Source organism: Pantherophis guttatus, chromosome 9 (assembly GCF_059756535.1).
Source record: "Pantherophis guttatus breed Tessera chromosome 9, ASM5975653v1, whole genome shotgun sequence".
Taxonomy (NCBI): domain Eukaryota; kingdom Metazoa; phylum Chordata; class Lepidosauria; order Squamata; family Colubridae; genus Pantherophis; species Pantherophis guttatus.
This window is the reverse complement of record NC_142071.1, coordinates 17,200,246-17,214,249: the sequence shown is the minus strand read 5'-3', so window position 1 is coordinate 17,214,249 and position 14,004 is coordinate 17,200,246. Positions and strand designations below refer to the sequence as shown.

Below are 14,004 nucleotides of genomic sequence, written 5' to 3'. Positions count from 1 at the left end.
AGAAGGAATTAGAGAGACACTTCCAGAAATGAAGAAAGAATGTAAACAACTGCAGTAATTGTAATTGAGAAGAAGCATAAGGCATAAAGTGATGTGATTTAAATATAAAATTGAAAATGATAAAAAATGATGGAAAGAAAATAATATGGCAGAAGTTGAAATAAGAAGAGATGGAGAAAAATGATAAATCTGTGATAAAGGCTACACAAAAGATAAATATTGGAAAAAAACAAGAAGATGTATAAGATTTGACCTGGTCAACACTCTGTTCATAAAATATGTATGATGAAAGGATTTTTTAAAAAATAAAACTTGTTTTTTTAAAAAAAAAGAACAGAAAGTTGTGGAAAGCTGAGTGGGCACGTCTCCATGGAAGTTGCAATGAATGGGGAAACCTTGTTTTATTCTTCAGATTTATCTCCCACTATAATCTTTACTCTTCTCACAGCATCTCCTTTCTCATTACTCTATTATTTTCAATTTGCAAATGTCTTTTCAAAGGCTTTCCAAGTAGCAAAAGATCAAAATATATACATAAAAACTACACTCACACAGAGCTATTAAACAGTCAGACTCTAGTTCAAAACAATAAACATCACTTAAATAATCATCATTACCTCAATTCAAAAGGCCTGGCTGAGGAGGAAAGTAACAAATAGAAGACAGAATCCAAATTTGAAGTATCATTAAGAAGGACCACTTTATTAATCTGAGTTTACCAGAACAGCTAGCCAAGTCTCTAAGTCCTTATTATTATCACCATCATTGTTATCTTTGTCTTTATATATCTTTCTTAACATTTCTTAACATGAAGATGGAAAGACAGTCATTCCCACAATGGAAGAGTAGATGATAAAGGTGATGGAGTTAGCAGAGATGGTGAAATTGAGTGCTTTAATTAAAGAAAAGAATTTATCTGGCTTCTGGACTTTTCTCAGAACTGTAAAAAATGAAACCTTGATTTTAGGTTTTGGTGATTAGGATGATTTTATTGTTACAGAAATGGCTTGAAATGTTGTGAAATGTAACGAAATGTTGAGATTGTATTATTTTTGAAATCTACTGCACCAAAGAAAATTGGAAGTCATTCCTTATTCTTTGCTCTTTGCTCTTTGCTCTTTTCTCTCTTCTCTAATTTTTGTTTAATTTTTATCCTAACATAAAACATAATAAAAACTTATTCCAAAAATAGTTTTATAACATTTATCTACTGCCCATCTTCATCACAGAGTGACTCTGGGCAGTGAACCAATAGATATAGAAAAACATAAAAACAATACATAAATATTATAATAAAAATAATTTAAAACAATAATAACAATATTAAAATTCAAGATTTTGTGCTACTGCCATGTGTATAGACTTGTGCATCCCATACTTACTGTACACTGTCAGTTTTACAGGAACACTTTGTCCTTTGCTGATGGGGTTCTCTACCAGACAGCTGTAAGTGTCATCATCGGCCATCAGAACTCTAGTGATGGTGAGGATCTTCTGGTCATGGGAGAGGATCAGCCGAGAGTCATTGCTAAGAGGCTTGTTGCCCTTCATCCATGTATAGTTGGGCTTAGTGCCATTCTCGTGGGAACAATTGAAAGAGAAATATTCACTCAGCTCCAGCACAGTTGAGGAGGCCAAGGCAACGTGAGGCTTTGAAACCGGAACTAGAATCAACAAAGAAATAAAATGGCATCTCGTTGGTCTTGAAGATGCAGATAATGGATGAGGAAGAGGGTTGATGGGAAACATGTTTAGTGAAATCATTCAGGCTTTTTTTTTTTTTTTGCTTCCGTTATAGATTATTCACCAATCACCAAGAGAAAGACAATAATTCACAAAGCCATTGTTTAATTGACCTTGATTGTATGTAGTCTGCTGAGCAGAAACTGATTCCAGATGGACCTTTTACAATTAAAGCCAAGTCAGTTGTAGGATCTAATCTAGGAAACAAAGTAGTCTGGTGTCTCCAGCCTTTCTCTCAGCTGGCATGTGCTGGTAATAATGTTCATTATATTTTCACTGTACCAGTTTTTCAAATATATATTCTGAAAGCACTTGTTATTTATTTATTTATTTATTTATTTATTTATTTATTTATTTATTTATTTATTTATTTATTTAATTTCTATACTGCCCTTCTCCCGAAGGACTCAGGGAGCCTAATTAAAAACACAAAGACAGACAAAATTTAAAAATAATTAAAATTATTAAATAATAGTCCCAATTTATAAAACCCCAAATTTAAAATCCCATTTAAAACTAATTAAAATCTTGACATTGATAGCCCAGCCTGGCGGAACAACATGGTTTTGAGGGCACAGCGAAATACACGGAGATCAGAGATTTTACGAATTTCTGGGGGCAGTTCATTCCAAAGGGCAGGGGCTCCCACAGAGAAGGCCCTCCCCTTGGGTGTTGCCAGCCGACATAATTTGGCCGATGGAACCCTGAGGAGACCCTCTCTGTGGGAGCGAACTGGCCGGTGGGAGGCTACTGGTGGCAGAAGATGGTCTCGAAGTTTTCCAGGTCCAATGCCATGGAGCGCTTTAAAAGTGGTAACCAACACCTTGAATCACACCCAGAAGACCACTGGGAGCCAGTGCAGCTCGCGCAGGAGGGGTGTCACAACGAGTTGCGCCCATAACCACTCGTGCGGCTGCATTCTGGACCAGTTGGAGCCTCCAGGTGCTTTTCAAGGGGAGCCCCATGTAGAGAGCATTGCAGTAGTCCAGTCGGGAGGTGACAAGGGTGTGAATGGCTGTGCGCAAAGCGTCGCGGTCCAGAAAGGGCCACAACTGGCTGATCAGGCGAACCTGATAAAAAGCCCCCCTGGCTACGGCCGTCATATGTTCTTCTAAAGACAGCCGTGCATCCAGGAGGACGCCCAGATTGTGGGCCCTCTCTGTGGGGGTAAAGACTCACCCCCAATAGTCAGCAATGGCACCAGCTGACTATATCACAGCGCCGGGAACCACAGCCACTCAGTCTTGGAGGGGTTGAGTCTGAGCCTATTTCTCCCATCCAGACCCGCACAGCCTCCAGGCAGTGAGACATCACTTCAAGGGCATCGTTGGGGTGGTCTGGGGTGGAGATGTACAGCTGAGTATCATCAGCGTACAGATGGACTCTCACCCCAAAACCACGGATGATCTCGCCCAGCGGCTTCACATAAATGTTGAACAGAAGGGGCGAGAGGACTGGCCCCTGTGGCACTCCCCATGCAAGACAGAGTCGACCTCTGCTCCCCTGTCAACACGAACTTTGAGCGGTCGGAGAGGTAGGAGGAGAACCACCGCAAAACGGTGCCCCCTATTCCTAACCCCCTCAACCGCTGCAGCATGATACCATGGTTGATGGTATCAAAAGCCACTGAGAGATCTAATAGGACCAGGACAGAGGAGCAACCCCTGTCCCGAGCCCTCCAGAGATCATCCACCAACGCAAGCAATGCCATTTCTGTGCTGTACAGGGGTACTGCCTGAAGCCTGACTGGTATGGGTCCAGATACTTAGCTTCATCCAGGTGCCTGGGCAGTTGTCGTGCCACCACACTCTCAACAACCTTCGCCACAAAACGAAGGTTGGAGACCGGACGGTAGTTGACTAATTCAGCCGGGTCCAGGGAAGGCTTCTTGAGGAGGGGCCTTACCACCGCCTCTTTCAAGGCGGCAGGAAAGGCACCCTCACTCAGAGAAGCACTTATAATCTCCTGGAGCCAGCCTCGTGTAACCTCCCGGGAGGCCAGTACCAACCAGGAGGGACACGGGTCCAATAAACATGTGGCGGCACTAATCCTACCCAGAACCCTGTCCACATCCTCGGGAGCCACAGGATCAAACTCCTCCCAGATAATATTCTCAAGACCTACCCTCATCTCCTCCCCTGGACTCACCCATTACTGTAGTTAGCATAATCTCTAACTATGCAACTCCGATGATGGAAGACCCCAATTAAATATTTGCAAGTGGAAGTTATATCAGTGTTGTTTTGATGAAGAAAGACCTGTAGGCAGGAAGATGATTCACAGGAAGGCCTCTCGGTGGGAAGGCACCTTGTGGAAGGCACACTGACCCCATTCAAAAGGCTCCCTTTTATTGTCATTTTACAACTACCATGGCAAAACATTAATCAACGTTTACTTGTACTGATTGGCTAAAGAAGGCTCGTGAATTCCATGTGAACTCCTTGTGTTTCCCTCATGTTTTTCCTGTGACAAATAATGTCTACATGCTGGGTCCCCATGCCTTACATATCTGAGATAGGGTCTCTGCCAGACATCCTGTCTTTACATTCCTGATGAGATTAGGACTTTGTGCTGATGTTGTTTACTCAGCGTGGTTTGCCAACCACTGAGATAACCCCATCCCCACATGTCCTCCTCTTTTATTTTATTTTTTATTTTTTAATATTTTGCAAGCATACATAATTTCAGATTTGGAGGGCCGAATTCTTGGACGAAATATCGCTAATAACCCAGGCAAACATTGTATGCAACAGCAACAACAAATCAAAGCAATGATGACTAGTATAACGATGGATACTATTTGTCGCATCCATCCAAAATCTGGGAGCCAAGACCATAACCACTCCCGTGGGGATTGTGGAATAGTGGAGCCAATTGGATTATCTGCAATCATGTTTTCCATGTGCTCAATTGTAGCTGAAATATTTGCTTTATGATCAGTAATATACATACAACAATGCGAATGAATCAAAGCACATACACCACCCTTGGCTGCTAAAATAATATCTAAAGCATAACTAAATAGGATAATTAACATTTTCATTTCGTAGCATTCCAGGGATCCAAGGATGTTAATTCCATCCGGTTTCATTAAAAGGAATAGCATGTATTAAAAGTCCTCCTCTGGCATGTGGGGGAACGTGCATGCAGATCCAGCAATCAGTTTTACCTATTAATCGAGAGATATTCTGCACATCCCATATATAGGAATAATAAGCTGTCTCAGCTTCAATATTGGATTGCTGTCCCTTAATCTTCATTACAGACCCTCTTGGCAAAAGTGGATAATTAAAACTTATTAAAAAATGGCGACCCAACAATCTTTAGAAATGCAACAAGTTGCTGTGGCCTTAACCAAAATTAGTGAAAAGATATCAGGACTGTCAGATAGTATGGATAATATGACATTGGAAATTAAAAGAATGAAGCAAGAAATGAATGAAAATTTTGCAAAGCAAACAGCAGAAATGACAATAATTAAAGATGAAATTGAGCAGATTCATACACATGATGCAAAGATAGATCGACAAATTGGAGAAATCTTTTTTAAAAATGAACAACAAGATAAAAAAAATTGTCTTTTGGAAGAAGAAGCGAGGAAATATAATCTGGTTATTCGTGGAATTCAAGAAGAAAAAGTGGACAATTTAAAACAACGAGTTTTAAAATGGCTCAATGACTTGGATATACAAATCACATTTACAGCAACAAATCTGGCAAGTGTTTTTAGAATTGGGTTTAAAAGACAAAACGGCTTAAATAGAAATGTACTTGTCAGATTTGCAAATCTTAGTGACAAATTGGAAGTGATGGTGAAAGTGAGAGAGATGGGTGAAGCTTTGAAATTTGAGGAGAAAATTATTCAAGTCTTTCCGGATATATCAAGAGAAGAAAGGGCGTGGAGATTTTTTTTGAAACCAATCACAAAGGTTCTGAGAGACAATGGAATTAAATATAACTGGAGACCGCCACAGCAACTAAAAATTTTTTATAAAGGAAGAATGCAAATAATTACTTTGGAAACAGATGCAGTGTTATACTTACACGAACTTGGATTGATTGTAAAGTATGAGGACGTAACAGAGATAAAAGATCAAATGCTCAAGATGGGTGGAACATATGCAAAAACATCAACACCAGAAGAAAAAGGGGCTGCTGGAGGACAAGATCCTAAAGGACTAAAGCGGAAGGAAATCTCACCTGCGATGGTTGAACAAAAGAAAAGTCGTGATGATATAATGGGAGATGGAGCGGATAAGAAATTCAAGGATCTTGAAAAAGAATTGCAGGAAGCTGAGTGCGGGGAGAAATTACCACCCTTTTCTCTGAGAGATGAATTTAAGTAGACTACCCGAAAGAAGTGACCCGACCATTGGCACGTCCCCTCTCCCCCACTCTCTTTATAGAGGCGGAAACCAATTGAGGATGTGGGGGACGAATATTGTTTGTTATTCAATGTTTGATGTTTTTTTTGTCCTTTTTTGTTTTTTTTTATTGTTTTTTTTCTTCTATGTTGAATGTTGTTTGGAATGTGGGAGATTGGTGCTGGGATCTGGGCACAGAAAGGAAGAGGAGGGGAAAGGATTAAAAAAGTTACAGTTTAAATGGGTTTAATAAAAATAATGACATGGAATGTGAAGGGTACAGGGAATCAGATCAAGAGAAGACGATTGGAACTTAAAATTAAAAGAGATTTACCAGATATATTATTTTTGCAAGAAACCCATCAGAAATCTGAAGACTCAAATAAAATGTACATAAAGGGTATGCAAATTTATGAAAAATCTTTTGGAACTTCAAAAGCTAGAGGAGTTGCTATATTGATATCAGATAGGGTATATTTTGAAAAAGAAAAAGTAATTGTGGATGAAGAAGGAAGATATTTAATAATTGTGGGAAATATTAACGAGGAAAAAGTGACACTGGTTAATTTATATTTACCAAATGAGAAGCAAAAAGAATTTCTTGAAAAAATAACTAAAATTTTGGAAATCGAAAGTGTAGGGAAAGTAATTGTGGCTGGGGATTTTAATTTAATTAGAGATAAAATAGATAGTACTAACCCCACTCGTTGTGGAGGAGCAAATAAAATGGGGACCTTAAATAAATGGATGTTTCAAAACGGCGTGGTGGATGTCTGGAGAGAAGTGAAAGGAACTGAAAGAGTGTACACTTTTTACTCTAAGATACATAATACATATTCAAGAATTGACTATATCTTAGTTTCTAAAGATTTGTTGAATAATGTGGATAAGATAGATGTGGGAATTTTTAAGGATTCTGATCATGCAGAAGTTACGATGGAAATAGATTTTAATTTTGAGAAAAAAGGAAGTTGTTGGAGATATGATGAAAAACTGTATAAAAATGAAGAGGATAAAAAATGGATATTTAAAAAATGGGAAGAATGCTGGAGATTGAATGATAATGGAGAGGTTAAATTTGAAATTGTTTGGGATGCGATGAAAGCAGTGTTTAGAGGGGAAAGTATCAAGTTATCAAGCAGAAAATATAAAAATTATAAAAATAAAATTGAAAAAGATAAAAGCCAGATTAAAGAATTGGAAAATCAATTTTTGCTTACTAAAGAAAAATTTTTTTTGGAGGAATTAAATTTGCTAAAAAATAAATTGATAGAAGAAGATATAGAATTGGTAAAAAAGAATATGAGATATTTAAATAGGAATTTTTTTGAATTTAGCAATAAAAACTCTAAGTTATTAGCAAGGATGGCGAAAAATAAAAGAGAGAAGAGAGAAATTGGAGCCTTGATAGATGATAAGGGTATAAGACGCTATAAAAAATTAGAAAAATGTGAAGTGGTCAGGAACTTTTTTCAAAATTTATATTCGAAAAAATTAATTGATCGGGGAAAACTGAGAAGCTATTTAGAAAAACATGTTGTGAAAATTGACCAAACATATAAAGATTTAATGGAAGAAGATATAACACAAGACGAGATTAATGGAGTAATACAAAAAATAAAATTAGGGAAAGCTCCAGGTGAAGATGGATTACCTGCTGAGTTTTATAAAGAATTTAAGGAAATAATAATACCAAAATTGCAAAAACTATTTAATGGAATTTTACATGGTGGAGAAGCTCCGTTGTCATGGAACAGAACGGTGATATCTATAATCCCTAAACCAGATAAAGACTTAGAAAGGATTGAGTCCTATCGGCCCATCTCTTTAATTAATCAAGATGCAAAGATATTTACTGCCATTATAAATAATAGATTAAGTAGATTTATAGATAGATATATAAGTTATAACCAAGTAGGTTTTGTGAAGGGTAGATACATGAGTGATATTGTCAGAAGAATATTAAATATTATAGATGTTGCTGAATATAATGCTGATAAAATAGGTATAATATCATTAGATATTTTCAAAGCTTTTGACTCTGTACAATGGGAAACTATTAAAACAATTGTTGAGGTACTAGGTTTTGGTAATAAGTTTATACATGTTATTTCAAAACTGTATCAAAAAAGTAGTGCAAGAGTGAAGGTGAATGGAAGGCTGACAGAAGAGATAAGATTGGAAGCGGGTACAAGACAAGGATGTCCCCTGTCTCCAACATTATTTTTATTAGTTATGGAAATTTTGACTAAAATGATAGAAAAAGATGAAGAATTGGAAGGGTATAAGGGATATAAGATAAATCTGTATGCGGATGATACTTTGATTATTTTGAAAGATATAGAGAAAGATTTGAAAAGGATACATAAGCATTTGGAAGAATTTGAGGAAATGACAGGTTTGAAAATAAATTGGTCAAAATCGGAATTATTAATGAATAATAATGGTAAGGAGTGGGAGAATATGCAAGAACAACTTGGGATAAGGATTAAAAAAACATTGAAATATTTGGGCATAACACTTTCACTCAAAGTTAAAGAAATGAAAAAATTAAATTATGATGTGGTGATGAATGAAATTGAGAAAAAGATAGATAAATATAAAATGATAAAGTTGTCTTGGTTTGGTAGAATTGCAATGTGTAAGATGATGTTGTTGCCAAAGTTTAATTTTTTATTTGAGATGTTACCGTTAAACTTGACAGAGAAAGATATTGAAGGATATCAGAAGAAATTGGATAAATTTTGTAATGGTGGGAAAAGACCTAGATTAGTGAAGAAAATGTGGTATCAAAATCAAAAGGAAGGTGGATTAGGAATCCCCAAATTACTCAATTATTATTGGGCTTATGCTATTCGGACTGTGGTAAAAATATTTAAAGGAGAAGATAGTCATTGGAGAGATTTAGAATTAAAGGACATCAAGAGATTTGGCTCAACATGGTTTTTAGATAAAGCAAAATCAAAATGTGTAATTAATAGCTATTGGTTAAAGGGACTGAGTAAAATTTGGAACAAATTTGTTAAAATTTTAATTCCAGATATAATTTTCTTCGGGAAGACAATTGAAAATTGGCCGATTAAAACTAATATAAGTCGTGATAGGGTAATGGAAGATGAAAATATACAAACTATAATAGATTGGTTAAAAACTTCAGAAAATGAAAGGAGGAAAAAAGAAATCATTGAAAAATTGGGTTTAGGCTGGTTTGAAAAAATACAGATAGAAAAATGGACTAAGAAGGTAAGGGACAATTGTTCGATAAGTAGAAGTAAAACTGAATTTGAATATTTAGTATTCCAAATTATGAAAGATGAAATTGGGCTAAAGGGACTCGTTAGTAAGATATATAAGATTATAAATTTTGATGGAAAACCACAAAGGGTGATGAAGATGAATTGGGAAAAAGAACTTAATATTAAAATATCAGATTTAGATTGGAACGTGAATTGGAAGAGTAGAATTATGAAGACTTTATCTGTAAGGATTAAAGAGCATAATTATAAGGTTGTTTGGAAATGGTATTTGACTCCATTAAGATTGTCATTGATGGATAAAAAAATTAGTAAACAATGTTGGAGATGTGATATGGAATTAGGGACTTATGAACATATGTGGTACAAATGTGATAAAGTTAAAAAGTTTTGGCAACAATTGGAGGAAATGATATTTGAAATGATGGGGAAAGCAATAATATTGAGACCAGAAACTATATTACTGTTGCTAATTAAGGAAATAGAACCAACAAAATATGAGAAAGAATTGATTAGAATTATGATTATAATGGGTAGAATTATAATAGCCAGATATTGGAAATTAGATGTGAATTTTAGAATAGAAGAATGGTATTGTGAAATGTGGAAATTAGCTTTAAATGATAAAATGACATGTGATATTAAAATTAGAAATGGTGACTATAAAGAAGACATTTTCTGGAAAATTTGGAAACCATTTGTGGACTATGCGCTGGGAAAATTGGATGCTTCGGTACCTGTACCCCGAGAACGTGGATTTTGGCGATCATGAGGATATATCCGAAGAACCAAATCTTCCTTTCTTATGTATAGCACAGGGTGAAATATTGTACATGTTGTTTGTAATGTTAGTAATTTAAAATATAAAATGTTAAAAATAAAAAAAATAAAAAAAAAGAATGACTTTCCCATGGAGTAACAGATAAAACATGCTGCTTCGTTGCAGCGTCTGCAACAGCATTTCCTTCTGATACCATACCTGGGAAAGACTGATGACTCCTAATATGTGCAATATAAATTTGATTCTTTCTGAAGTGCAAAAGCTGTTGCAACGTTAAAAAGAGGGACAAGAGATCCTCATCCAAAGATGGGGTAACATATGCACCAGGGAGATTAAAAATCAGTTGACACACATACTGAGAGTCAGAGATCAGATTAAAAACTGTTGAGAAAAAATGTGGAAAGCTAAGATAACAACAGACAATTCTGAACTCATCCACTCCATACGCACCAAGAAATAAACTGTATATTCAGACAGTTAGCCATGCCCTAGTCACCTGTTGGAAGGAAAATCCATCTGGTTCAGTTCCAAGCTGGGAGAAAGACGCTGGAAACAACATGGAGGCTGGAGGCTGATTGGAAAGAAGGTCCATTTATTGGTGAACAGAACCACCAGGGTTTGTGGTTCTGGGTCAGCTGAACAATTAGCTAGATCAGTGCCAGGATTTTTATACAGGTCCTGAAATGTTGCTGGAGGAGGGGGAGGGGGTTGTGCAATGAAGGGATTTGTGTTCTGAAAGGGTATTGGGCAATTCCTATTGTGGCTAATGGCTTTCGTCCTGTGCTGGATCTTGGGTGAGGGGCTGCTGTACTAATCCTACCATTCTGATTTTATTAGCTGTCAAACTTTGCTGCGAGGAGTTTTGAAATATTCTGTCTTAAATGGATTTCTGCCTGCAGTATTTGCTTTGCTTATGAATAGAGCCATCTAGATAGCTGGCTTCTTCTTTCAATAAGCACTTTATCTCCTGAGTGCTGGCATCTGCTGTGGGCTATTGAGAAAGACTGGGGGCTGCTTTCTGCCTCTAAAACACATTTCTCCATTTCTCCTTTAGGGAAATATAATATTCTGCCTTTTTTAATATTTCCCAAAATATTTCATTCTTTGGGGGGGGGGCTTCCCACAACACCTCATGACTTGATTACTGCAATGCATTCTACATGGGGCTGTTACCTAACTGGTCCAGAATGTAGCAGCACAAACTGATGGATATGCAGTATCTCAATAAACCCATGTAACAGCTCCACTTCGCAAGCTGCACCAGTTACCAGTTTGCTTCTGGTTGTGATTCATGCTGCAGGTGTTACCTATAAAGCCGTATATGGCATAGGAACTGGTTACTTGAGGGACTACCTACCACTTCGATCTTGACTCTGGGCTAGTCATTCTCTCTCAGTAAAGGAGAATATTTGTAGCTAAGGTGTGAAATGAGGGGTACTTGGGGTTCTTTGACCTTGGTTGTTTTGTTGTAGACATTTCATTACCCTAGTAGTAATTTTACTACTTTTAATTTTATTCATTACCCATCATCAGTTACCTAGACTATTCTCTCTCAGCTCAACCCACCTCACAGGATTGTTGTTGTGGGGAAAACAGAAGGAGGAAGAAATATTAGGTATGTTCGTCACCTTGAGTTACCTATTAACTCATCTGATAGGTTCCAGATGGAGCTTGGGCCATTTCCTGAGACTCTAGCTCATGACTCGGCTGATGACCTGGTGGCCGCCTGGGATAGGGCGGCTGCCGGGGCTTTGGACCGGGTCGTGCCTTTGTGGCCTCTGACCCGGCACCGAACTCACTTAGCTCCTTGGTTTTCCGAGGAGCTGAGGGAGATGAAGCGCCGGAAAAGATGCCTAGAGAGCGGTTGGAGGGCCAGTCGTTCCGAGTCTGACTTGACACTGGTAAGGTCTCATATTAAGACCTACCTAGTGGCGATAAAAGCGGCGAAATCTAGCTATTTTGCCGCTCTTATCGCATCATCAGATAACCGCCCAGCCACCCTGTTTAGGGTGACCCGCTCCCTCCTCCATCTGGGAGCGCGGGAGGACCCCTTGCAGGGCCGAGCTGAGGATTTTGTACAGTATCTGGATGATAAAATAAGTCAGATTCGGGAAGACTTGGCCGCTGACTGGGTTAGTTCAGACGAGATGACTGAGACAGGCCTTGAGAGTGTTATCTGGGAGGAGTTCGATCCTGTGGCTCCCGAGGACGTGGACAGGATCTTGGGACGACTGAACGCAACCACATGTTTATTGGACCCGTGTCCCTCCTGGTTGGTGCTGGCTTCCCGGGAGGTTACACGAGGCTGGCTCCAGGGGATTATTAACGCTTCTTTGAGCGAGGGTGTCCTGCCGGCCGCCTTGAAAGAGGCGGTGGTGAGGCCTCTCCTTAAGAAGCCATCCCTGGATCCGGCTATTTTGGCTAACTATCGTCCAGTCTCCAACCTTCGCTTTATTGCGAAGGTTGTTGAGAGTGTGATGGCGCGACAGCTCCCCCAGTACCTGGATGAAGCTGTCTATCTGGATCCGCTCCAGTCCGGCTTCAGACCTGGGTACAGCATGGAAACAGCATTGGTCGCGTTGGTGGATGATCTCTGGAGGGCCCAGGATAGGGGTTATTCCTCTATCCTGGTCCTATTAGACCTCTCAGCGGCTTTTGATACCATCGACCATGGTATCATGTTGCGCCGGCTGGAGGGACTGGGAGTGGGGGGCACTGTTCTGCGGTGGTTCTCCTCCTATCTCTCCGACCGGTCGCAATCTGTGTTGACAGGGGGGCAGCGGTCGATCCCAAGGCGCCTTGTTTGTGGGGTGCCGCAAGGGTCGGTCCTCTCGCCCCTCCTGTTCAACATTTATGTGAAGCCGCTGGGTGAGATCATCCGTGGTTTTGGGGTGGAGTTCCATCAGTACGCTGATGATACTCAGCTGTACATTTCCACCCCGGACCATCCCAATGATGCCTTGGAAGTGATGTCCCAGTGCCTGGAGGCCGTGCGGGTCTGGATGGGGAGAAACAGGCTTCGACTCAGCCCTTCCAAGACTGAGTGGCTGTGGCTGCCGGCATCCCGGTATAGCCAGCTGACGCCATCGCTGGTTATTGGGGGCGAATCATTGGCCCCCATGGAGAGGGCCCGCAACTTGGGTGTCCTCCTGGATGTGCGGCTGTCTTTAGAAGGGCATATGACAGCCGTGGCCAGGGGGGCTTTTTGTCAGGTTCGCCTGATATGCCAGTTGCGCCCCTTTCTGGACCGGGACTCCCTACGCACGGTCACTCAAGCACTCGTCACTTCTCGTCTGGACTATTGTAATGCTCTCTACATGGGGCTCCCCTTGGGGTGCACCCGGAGGCTCCAACTGGTGCAGAATGCGGCTGCACGGGGGATTATGGGAGCGACGGGGCGCTCCCATGTGACTCCTCTCCTGCGCGAGCTGCATTTGCTTCCGATGGACTTCCGGGTGCGCTTCAAGGTGTTGGTGATCACCTTTAAAGCGCTCCATGGCTTAAGGCCAGGGTACTTACGGGACCGCCTTCTGCCACCAATAGCCTCCCACCGGCCGGTTCGCTCCCACAGAGAGGGCCTCCTCAGGGTGCCGTCGGCCAGACAATGCCGGCTGGCGACCCCCAGGAGGAGAGCCTTCTCTGTGGTGGCACCTACCCTATGGAACAATCTACCCCCAGAGATACGAGTGATCTCCGACCTCCGGATTTTTCGTCGGGCCCTAAAAACTTATTTTTTTCAGCTAGCCGGTCTGTCCTGATTTTAGGGTTAGTTTTAAAATTTTAATATTTATTTTAATTGACAAGTTTTAAATTATGGGCCAAATTTATAAATTATTTTAACTTTATTTTTTAACTGTGATGT

The 14,004-nt window shown here is 39.8% G+C and overlaps 2 protein-coding genes across 2 annotated transcripts in view; one reads left to right on the top strand and one right to left on the bottom strand.

Moving 5' to 3' along the window:
* Positions 1-14,004, bottom strand: part of HEPACAM (hepatic and glial cell adhesion molecule) — a 338,475-nt gene that overhangs the window by 305,460 nt on the left and 19,011 nt on the right. Inside the window, exon 3 of the mRNA XM_060693541.2 lies at positions 1,383-1,664. Coding sequence (XP_060549524.1) covers positions 1,383-1,664 — 282 coding nt within the window. The remainder of the gene's footprint in view (positions 1-1,382; positions 1,665-14,004) is intronic.
* On the top strand, positions 4,960-7,730 carry LOC148112492 (uncharacterized). Its single transcript, XM_087875911.1, has one exon. The coding sequence runs from the start codon at positions 5,049-5,051 to the stop codon at positions 6,087-6,089; it is 1,041 nt and encodes a 346-aa protein (XP_087732037.1). The 5' UTR covers positions 4,960-5,048; the 3' UTR covers positions 6,090-7,730.

Bases quoted from the DNA above. Each gene is read 5' to 3' on its own strand.
- LOC148112492 (XM_087875911.1), top strand. From the start codon at position 5,049: ATGGCGACCCAACAATCTTTAGAAATGCAACAAGTTGCTGTGGCCTTA.